Source organism: Tenrec ecaudatus, chromosome 2, assembly GCF_050624435.1.
Source record: "Tenrec ecaudatus isolate mTenEca1 chromosome 2, mTenEca1.hap1, whole genome shotgun sequence".
NCBI lineage: Eukaryota > Metazoa > Chordata > Mammalia > Afrosoricida > Tenrecidae > Tenrec > Tenrec ecaudatus.
In genome coordinates, this window is record NC_134531.1 from 154,841,826 (window position 1) to 154,852,788 (window position 10,963).

The window sequence follows — 10,963 nt, forward strand, 5'->3', positions numbered from 1 at the left end:
GATGTGATTAACACTCAACAATGTAGCCGACTCGGACCAGCAGATTGCCTCCCTTTCAGTGTCGTGGCCCCAGTGTGGACTTCTGCAAAGTTACATGAGCAGTGTTTCATCTCTCCAAGCCTCTGGTTAAAGCCCTCCCTGGGGCTGTCTTATTTTTAGGGATTCAAGTTTTATCTTCCTTGTCTGACCTTTTTTAGTGTTGTCTTTGAGGTCATCTGGGACCTGTTGTCTTGCTACAATATTCCCAATTTGGGTCACCTGCAGCTCTTCCACCCTCTGCACACTGTACGTCGTTGAGGGGCACAGAGGTGAGCCCCTACATTAAGTGGAAGTGGCAGCCAGTGACCCCGGGTCTGCTTCAGGTGCATATGCTTAACTGCAGTTCCCAGCAGCTGAATGAGCAATAATCGATAGAAATGGCCGCAAAGGCCCTAGCATCGAGCCCAGTACAGCTTGCAACATATTTCTCACAGGTGAGGTATTTATTGGCACATTCCACCTAGCAGATTCTATCTTTCTCGGGTTAGAACTCTGCCCTCCAGGACCCCTCTAGTCTCCTAGACTCTCCATATCTCTGTCCCCTAACAGAATGTTGTTCGGCTTCATGGAATTAATTACAACTCATGTGTGTATCATGTACAAGAGAGTAAAACACGGCCAGTCCTGCCCTGCCTCAAGTTCACAGCCATGACGGTGTGTGAGCTTACTGTTGAGGTCACTGTTTCTCCGTCTCCTCAAGCGTGGTCCTCATTTTTATTGAGTCCCCTCCTTCAGCAGGCATGATGTCAATTGTCCAGAGACGGTTCCCTCTTGATAGCATGCCCATAGTACTGGTGATGAAGTCTTGCCATACTTGCTTCGAAGGAACATTCTGACTGTACGTCTTCACAAAATGCTTTGTTCATTCTTCTGGCAGTCCAGGGTACATTCGGATTTCTTTGCCAACACCACAATTCAAATACGTTAGATCTTTTGTGGCCTTCCTTCCTTCCTTCCTTATTGCCCGGCATTCCCATGCATTTGAGGCAATTAAAATCCCATGGCTTGGATCAGGTGCACCTTATTTCTCAAAGTGACACATCTGCCTTTTAACATTTTTTTAATCTTTTAACATTTTAAAGGGATATTTTACTACAGAGTTGCCCAACAAACCACATCCTTTGATGTCTTAACTGCTGATTCCATGGACGTTGATTGTAAAGAAAATGAAGTCCTTGACTCCTTCAGTATTTTCTTTGATTACCCTGCTGCTGCCTATTGGCCTTACGCACAGATTTCCTCGCTTTATGTGGAGGGTAATCTGTACTGCAGGCTGGAGTCTCTGATCTTCATCAGCACATGTTGCAAGTCTTCACTTCCAATACGTAAGGTTTTGTGATTTGCATATTTTCAAGCAGTTAATGATTCTTTCTACAATTCTGATGCCCTGTTCTTCTTAACCTAGTTCAGCTTCTTGGATTATTTACTTAACATACAGACTGAATAATTGTGGCGAAGAACACAACCATAACACACAGCTTTCCTGATTTTAATCACACAGCATTCCATTTAATCTGCTCACATGACTGTCCCTTGGCCTATGCACAGGTTCCACATGAAAACAATTCAATGTTATGGAATTCCCATTCTTATCAATGTTATTAATAATTGGTTATGAGCCACATAGAAAATGCCCTTGCAAAAACAATAGAACACAAATAAGCATCATTCTGGTATTTGCTGCTTTTAGCCAAGATCCATCTGAGATCAGCAATGTTATACCTTATTCCATATCTTCTTGCGCATAAGACTTGCATTTCTGGAATTTCCTGTCAATGTCTTTACCCACCCGGTACCCTTCATCTCTTTGTAAACGCTGTGCAACCAAGCCTCAGAGTTCTACAGCACAAAACCGAGAAGCTGACTTCTGCCTATACAACATGGCCCTCCCACAATGGTCCTTCTGCCAACAAAACGAATTGAAACCAATTCCTGGATTTCACACATTCACAACCTATCATAATCTCTCCAGACTCCTTTCCATAGTGAAATTGGAGTATAAGAGCTCAAGGGTTCCTCAATTATTTATGACAAAATTCCCATCAGCTTGTAAGAAAAAATCTGGTCTTCTACTAAGATAGCTGGGCCATTATGTCAGAGCTGGCTTACAGCATGATTCTAGAGTTCTACTGAACAAGACAAATAAGGAGATTTAGTGGTAAAGAAGCTACATTTGGTAAAAGCCAACTCATCCACTCTTTACTGTGGGATAAAGCAAGCAAAATTTGGGAGGCACCCTCGTGGTGGACAAAGGGCATGGGCTCCAATCTTGGCTCTGCCACTTATAAGTATTGTGATTTTTAAGCATACGACACAATTTCTTTGCCTCTCGGAGCCTCCACATTTCTTTTGCTGAACATCATAACTAATAAAACCATTATTACAGAGTTGTGGGATGACAATCGGAGTAAACATGTGAAAAGTACCCAAGAATACAGCCAGCACTACACTAAGTTCTAGAGTTATGAACGACCGACTGAAGGAGAACTTGTATTGGCCCTTTAATGTTATGTAAGTCTTCCTACACTTTGAAAGGATCGAGCCTACTCAGAACAAATTCTTCAGCACATGCACATTCATTGGCTGCATGTGCCGGTTTACATCACTCAAAAGGTGGCGAGTCCTCTTTCACACTAAAGAAAGGTTAAATGAGAATCGTATGCACCTGTTAAACTTACCTATCAATTCGACTTAAAAACATACTTAAAAATAGATCTCATACATAAGCCAGGGTCTGCCAGGATTCAAGAAACATTAGTTCCCTTCCTTCCACTAAATCTCTAAATTGGGCCCTTAGTTTCTTAAATGCAAACATTAGTGTCTAGGATTGTCAGTCTATAGTTGTGTTCTTTTCACTGAGCATTACCAATATTTTGACAGCAATGGCCTAATATTATTCACCCCGGGTTCTTCGGTATGTTTCTGACCAGCTCTCACAATGGCTTGGGAATGCCCCTGGGGACCGGGATGCTAATGAGGAACACTTGCTGGTGATTTTCAATGCACGTTGGCTATTAGGTTCAGTAGCTGAACATTTCCCATCCCCAGAAAGGTCATTTACGATCGTATAAAGCAGCGTCGTCCCACCTTACATATGAGATTTTACCAAGAATAGCAGAGAGTTCAAATATTCATCCATATGCATCAGAAATACCATTCAGATCATGCATTTGCATACAAATACCAAAGTAACTTCAGGAGATACAAGGCAGCTTTCCGTCATTTGATACCACCTCCGTTTACAGGGTCTGCCCACCAAGGCCATTTTCCTGTGCTTTCCTCTCCTTCAAGTACACGTGGGGTGGAAGGGGACTCCATGTTTCCACACGTTTATTCTTGTGTCCTGACGAAGTTGTACCATTTCACAGCTTGCTCAAATCTCAAATTTGTAGATCCTCAGAACTCAATTCTCATACAAGAATTGGGTCGTAGCATACTGCTAAGTAGTGGCCGGATAATTTTATTCAAATGATTTCAATTTGTGGTTCATTACTGCTCACCAGGACAGTCTCCTCCACGGTGAGGTACTTGCTATTATAATCAAGCCAAGATCGAGTTTCTTGACATCTTTTACCCATCAGCTCCGATTCTGCCCTCTGGAATGCTCTGCTCCTAGGCATCCCACTGAGTCACACGGTTTTCCCGTACTATTAATACATCATTGAGCTCTAATCACAACTGTATATTGTTCGGCCAAGTCTTTCTTCTGAGGTTCAGACCCAGGCATCTGACTCCTTAAGAGTCACACAGGAGACCCCTCAAATAAATCCACTTCCAGAGTCTGTTACCCATTTCAGGAATGAGCCCTACAATACATCCATTCTCTTGGCAAAATTCTGGGAGATGTCATTGACACTACCTTCTCTATCCACCACATCAAGTAAATTATATCCATCTTTCTTCAGAGGGTGTCTCAAATTCATCTAATGCTCTCCACATGCCCTGCTGCCACGGGTTTAGACTGCAGCCCTGACCTATCAACCTGCGTTCACTCTGACTGAATCTACAGTCCTGGCCCACACCGTGTATTTCAGCCAAAATGAGCTTCTGAAAAAACAAAACACAACAAAAAAACGATCATATTTCCCGCTGATCAAAATTCTCTAATGGCTTTCGATTGATCTTTGGATACAGTCCAGACTCCTTTGGTCATCAAGGTTTGATGTGTTATGATCACTGAATGCTTTTCCAGTTTCTTTTGTCCAATATTTTATTAGGAAAGATTTCCAACTGATAGTAAAATTGACAAAAATGTATAGTGAATATCCAGAGACGTATACCACCTAGATCATTAAAAAATACCTTTTTATACTGAATTGGGTGGAGGTTGAAGCAACAGATCAGTTTTCCATTCAACGATTGCTACACATTTTGTTTCACATCATGAATTGAAATCCCTGCCACGTGACATTACTTATCTTACTTCCTCCTTATGTTTCTTACTTCTTTCTTGAACCTTCTGGACCTTTTTGGGTAAATGCTGCCTTTTTCATTTCAAATGGTTGAGTCAAAGTTTAAGGTATGTGTGCTCCCCAAGCACTACCGTTCTCCTCAGCGACCTGTCTGTTGGTTAGCTGAAAATTATCCCATGGGATGAGCTCATTTCTAAACCTGAAGTGTGACTAAGGGGACCCGAGACTCCCCTGATCTCTGACAGGTAAGCCTGCTCTGTTTTCTGATTTTGACTCTTGTTCCACATTCGTCTCCCACTCTATCCAGAACCTTTTAATATGGTCTCAGAGCACTTGTAGCCAGGCACCATCATGTTCTTCTGGCTTGTAGAGACCCACCCCTAGTTTTTACCATTGGTTATGCGTGCATGATCACATAACCACTTTGCTGCTTCTCTCAAACGACTAGTTGACTGTAGGTACATCCCCAGGAAACTGCAGAATCCGCTTTCTCCCCATCACTCTCGGCCTGCTTCCTACATTCCGGTCCTAAGAACTTTTCTGCTTGTTGACTCTGTTGAGATTATTTCCTATCACCGGGCTTTTCTACCTGTTATTCGCTCTACCTGACATGCTTGCAGTTCTTCTCTGGAAATTCCCACGCAACTCACTTCAGTTTTCAACTTCAACTTGTTTAAAGATCTCTCTCTGAATCCTGAATCTAAGTTAGGCTCAGTTCATAAATGCTCAAGGTTCACCTTGAGACTCTCCAGAGTGCCATTTATTATAATTGGGAATGATATATTTATTTGCATAATTATTAGTTCAAAGTCTACCCCTTCACGACATTGAAAGTTTCACGGGAAGAAAGACGGAGTTCGGATGGAATCACCTCTGCATGAACTAAACTATTTGCTGAAGGAATTAAATGCAAGAGGAGCCGCCAATTAAAAGAAGCTACATAGAATAATTGAACGTATTTTGTTCTCAAGTATGTACAAACAGCACTGTTTTCCTAAGATCTCTGAGGCCTAACAGCACCAGGGCATGTCCAGAAAATAAGATAACTGACTAAAGGGCGAGAGACACAGATAGTGACTGCGCCCAAAGGACATTAAGATGGGCTGTGGTGACTGCTCCCCTCCATTGGCGCCCCACCCCCACCCAAGGAAAAACAGTTGTTTCCCATGCAAATTCAGTGTATGGAATGGTAACAACAGGCTGTAAATGATGGAGGGGGTTACCAGAGGGCTTGCTTTGTTCTTGGCACTTCTAGGAGTGTTTCCCTTGTACGAAGCAACTTTCCCTGTTAGATAAGGTCTGCCATCATCTTCATTAAAAGTGAGGGAAACAGAGCAGTTGCTTTGGAGCACAGCCCCTAATTTCCCTTTCTAAGCAGATTGCCTCTCCTGCAAACTCACACGACATAGAATATCCTGCGCCCCATTTGGAAACAGGACGCTTAATCACAGACTGCTTTAAAGAGGTGACGGTTAACTTTGACTCCACCAAGAGCCTAAAAATATGGACTGAACTCCACATGCATATCAGAGCTCTCTGAGCAATGAATCCTTGCATTTTTATGGTCATTTCAACTCTATCCAGTGCTCTGCTCCACCTCTAATCCCACATACGTATTTTCAAATGATCCCTATAGAGTTTTACTCTGGGTAGGAACGTGATTTATGCACAAAACTAAAGCCATTGTGATCTTCCCCATACCAGAAACTGATGTTTTAAGGGAAATTAAGCGGTTCAGAATTTCCAAAATTAAAAAGCCTGAGCTTCCGGAGTTTGAAGACAAGCATTTCCACTATTTGTATGACCTTGACCAATAAGTGATAGCTCCCGGTTTCCTTATTTTAAAATGAAACTAAGAACCACCACCAAACAGGGTTTGGATGCAGTAAATGCCATGCAGGAAGAGGGCAGTGCAGTGCCTGTAGCATAACAAATGCCACAGACGGGAGGACACTTCACAAAGGGAAGGGGGTGGGCGCGATAACCTCAATAACCAGAATAAAAGCGATGATAGAAAGATTTCTCTAGCGCATGTACATCTGAGAGAGAAAGAATGAGAAAACCTGGCTAAACGTGTCCTTTAGTATTTGCATTGCTTTTAGCTGGATGAACTTGCCTGCAGCTACCACTTACAATGCAAATTGAGCTTAGAGTCCTTCACACTAACTACACAGCAAACATCTTGCAGCTTTAAATAGAATACTGCAGTGTGGAGTGATGTAGCAGAGAAGGAAAATCAGAAACAAAAGCAAAGGAGATTTTTGGGGTGGTGGTGGTGGTGGTGATTCAAGCATCTCTCGGCAGATAGAAAATATAAATACAAATACATTTTAAAAATGGCTAAGTTTATAGAAGAACCTAGATGTTAACTACCTAGGGTGTAGGTTTATGCTAATGAGGGAGAAGATAACTTAACAGCATTCCAAGGCTATCTGCTCTAGGAAACCCTATACAGGGGTCGCTGTGTGTCAGAGTTGACTTGATAGCAGTGTGTTGGGTGGGGGGTTTAGGGGTGCTCTTTTAAAGTATCCTAGCACGTTCTAAGGTATTCATCAGAATGGCATGGATTCTTCTGACCAGCACAATTGCATGACTCTTCTCTATAATAACCAGGTGAAGAGAGCTTCCTGCGTTACCCAAAGTCTTCTGCTATTTACATTAGCTAAGTTCGTGTTTTTTCTTGCTATACCATCACTAAGAGCAAGTCACACACACACACACACACACACACACACACAGTTTACTAAATCTTTATTTCACCGCAGGCTTTCAGTGTGTGTGTGTGTGTGTGTGTGTGTGTGTGTGTGTAGTGTGTAGACAGAGAGACTGATTATTGCACATCCAAAATACTTTAGAAAGCAGAGTTGTTTGCTGGGAATTCATTCTCAGAACCAGAGTTTACCCAAAATGCCATAAAGTAGAAACAAAACTCATGTAGTATCGAGGGCCCTGGAAACAATAATGAATGCAATAAAGAACTTTAACTCATTTCACCTTTTTATAAACAGACGAGCACCTTCTGTACCACTGGCCCAATTTTGACTATATTCTTAGCTTGGTTAGTTTCTTTTGCATATGCTTAGGGTCCTAATGCAATTTACAAGGATGCATGAAGTCAGTTCTTTGTAATCAAGCAGAAAGAAATGTCTCCCCAAGCAAGACCCACATCAAGAACAACTTCTTTCTTGGATGACATAGTCAAATGCTGAGCTAATCAAATTCCACCTGAAACACAAGTCAGTGACAAAGCCCTAAGGAAGACTGAACCAGACCACGTTGCTATCATGCAATTAACAAGAATCAGCAAGGATGATGCTTGGTGTGGGGAAAGGATGGACATGTGAGCGTCTTAAACGCCATCTCTCATGTCGTTGAGGCCAGAGCACATGCTCATCTAACTCTGCTTAATCTGTCTAGCATCACCCAACAACAGATTAGCCTTGAAGATAATTATGAAAGGGGAGAGGATATTTGCAAACCTGTTCTTTCACTAGTGTTGGTTCTTGCAAGGATGTTTAGAGAAGAGTCTACCTTTACCTTCAATTGCTTGTATCTTTACATTCCTTTCAGAGCTTGAACGCTTTCATTCCCTGCACATCCCATTTCTCTAGTAGTCTTTGGATTTGATAGAATATTGTAGAAATATCACATCCCCAAATCACCAGCTTAATCTTAATAGACCTTATTGGAGTGTCTTTCACAGGCATTTTCCGTACATAGCTATTAAAATATAAGGCTTCATGAAGCACTACGTAAGTGGCTAAGGATGAAGGCTTACAGGTAGAAAATGAAAGCAAAAATGCAAAAGTTTTGGTAATTGGAGGGGAAAAAAACCAGCCTTTACTCTGTTCACACACAAAAGGCCGAATGAGATTCCACCTGCTGGCTCTCCCTGCCTGCCTGCAAGGCACTCCAGCTAATGTCAGAACAGCCTGGGAGAGAGAGAAACGACAATTTCACCTCTTGGCAACGCTCAGCTTGCTGAAGCCTCTTGCTTTCTGCTGGCTGTTGATTCAGCAGAAACCACTGCTGCAGAATTCCTAATGGTGATTTTTTAAAGGCCCTACTGATCGCATTGCTCGCCCCACGTGTCAGACTCATTCGCTCGCTGCTGAACACTATTTCCCCAGCGACCTTTTTATTTCTTGCTAAGGCACTTCCAGGTGGAGAGGGGCTCCCCCTTTTGCAAAAGGCCTTTGGGGGTTGGATTGTCTGGGCAGGTAACCAGGCCGGCGGAGAGATGAATGGGCAGGAAATGAGACCATGCCCTCCCTGCAGCCAAGGAGAGACATCATTCCGCCCAGGGAGGGGCGGACCCTTGGCCCTCCAGGGCCCTTCCCTCACCATCTCCCCCTACGACCTCCAGGAGCATCTTGGGGGAGGGATCATCTCTCTTTACGGAGTCGTTCCCTCCCTCCCCCCAGCCGGTGGTCCCACCCTGACAAGCCTACACCCCAGGGGCCTTTTTAACTCCCATGGGCTCCGGTCCACCTGCTGCTGTCCATGGAGCTCGCCTCGCAGAGCCCGGATGGTTGGATGTGCGGCGCACGGGGGGCTGCCGCGCCTGGGAGCCAAAGCCCCCGACCCCAGCCCTGGGGCGCGGGGGAGTCGTCGCCCGCTCCGCGCCCAGCTGGCCCGGGAAGCACAGCGACCCGCAACTTGCGCCGGGCCCCAGCGACGGAATGCGGCGGGGCTGGCGTTACCTTCGGTCGCATAGCTGTGGTCGCGCAGGAAACTGTTGTTGATTTTGCGGGTATCAATGTCCTCCTCCATTGACAGCAGGCTTACTTGCGTGGGAACCAGAAGCCGGTAGACAAGTATCCATGATCCCTCCCCGCAGCCAGTGTCACAGGAGAGGGGGGCAGGGGAGCCAGTGGGACTGCACCATGGTCCGAGCCTGAGGACGAGACGGGGAGGCGGGGAGAGAAGAAAAATAAAAAGCCGGCAATGGAGCTGTCACCTCCTCCTCCTCCACTCGGGGGCTCCGAGGCGGCGGCTCCTCCCGCGCTGCGCGGCGCTCTCTCCAGTTCCACTTCCAGGCGAGGATGCTGCGCTCGCCTCCGCTGCCTCCGCCGCGCCGGGCTGCGCCGAGCCCCGGGCTGGTCCCGCCCGCCCGCCCGCAGCCGCTCACCAGCCGGCCGGGGGAGATGCCCAACAGGTTCCCCTCGTGGGCGGCCGCTCCAAACGGCACACAAATAAAATAAAAGAATCAAAAAGCCCTGCTCCGCCCGGGAGAGCGGGCGGCCACGACAAGATGGTGCCTTTCGGGCCCCGCGCGGCCGTGGCGAGATGGCAGGGGCGGGGTCCCGGCGGGCCTGGCCCGGGGCTGGGTGCGGGTCCCGGGGGAGGCGGCCGGGCGGTCGGCCGGGGGCTAGCGAGGGCGGCGGGGAGCCGGGCAGGGCGTCGCGGCGGGCGCCAGCGCACTCGGGCTCGCCGCCACACGCGCGCGCTTGCCGCGGCCGCCGCTGCTGCAGGGGGAGGCTGGCGGCGGCTGGTGCATTCAGGGCGAGGCTCCTCCCCACCGCGTCAGCAGCCCGGCTCTCCGGCCCCGGCGCGGAGGCTCGCTGCGGCAGTGGGGGGCAGGCGGGCGCGAACCCACACCGGAGCGGGCCGCCTGCGGCGGGGTTTCAGCTGCACGTGGAAAGCGGAGACCCACTCGTCTCCCCTGCCCCCTCCCCGGTACGCAGCCGTGCTCGTGTCTACGCTGGCACATCCAAAGTCCTCAGCTCCGTAACCCCCGCCCCCCTCTCCGGGAACCTGCACTTCAGGAAGGCGTGCGATGCAGGTTTCCATGGGTACGCAGCAAGTCTACATCCAGGTCTCTCTTGCTCCCCCTCAAGTGATGCGTGCAGTTCCTTGGTAGACTTAAAAGGTCTGGGGCTTCAAAAGGCCAAGGGAGGAGGGAGGAGAGTGAGAGAGGAGCTATCCATAGCTCAGTTTACGCCCTCTTTGCTAGGAAAAGAAGGGGCGCAGAGGCCAGGACTTTGCGCCTGAGGTCACATCTGACACCTCCGTTCCAAACAGAGAAAAGACATCTCCTAGGAACTGCAGGGGGCTGGAGCTGAGCGAGGTGCTGCATCTTCTCTATGTCTGCACGGGCAGAGGGAAGCCCAGGGCTGCGTAGCACACCTAGTCGACACAGCCAGTCGGGAAAAGTCCATTGGCCCAAACGTCCAACTGCTGCAGCCCCTCCGATTTTTTTTGTGTCAACACAGCCTTGCAGGAAAGCTTTGATGAGGTACATTGAGGAGCCCGGGAGCCCTGTGCCCGGAGAGTCTGCTGTCCCAGGGGGATTTTACACATCCAATTAATACAAAAAGAGGCCTGTCTTCCTATTCCAACTGAGAGGAAAATGCAGGATTACCTCTACATTTCTCCAGACTGCAAAACAATTCCTGATTTGAAAAGAAATAAGGGTCGGGGCTGGGGGGCGGGGGGATCATTATTTTTATAAACCAATCTAAAGTATTTCTGAAATGACCCAAAGCACGAGAAAAGCCACTTTGGAAAAG

The 10,963-nt window shown here is 47.0% G+C and overlaps 1 protein-coding gene across 1 annotated transcript in view; it reads right to left on the reverse strand.

Moving 5' to 3' along the window:
• Positions 1-9,759, reverse strand: part of PPP2R2B (protein phosphatase 2 regulatory subunit Bbeta) — a 342,103-nt gene extending 332,344 nt beyond the window's left edge. The window contains exon 1 of the mRNA XM_075543149.1: positions 9,155-9,759. Within this exon, the coding sequence (XP_075399264.1) occupies positions 9,155-9,224 (70 nt within the window). The 5' untranslated portion in view covers positions 9,225-9,759. The remainder of the gene's footprint in view (positions 1-9,154) is intronic.
• Positions 9,760-10,963: the final 1,204 nt, after the last annotated feature.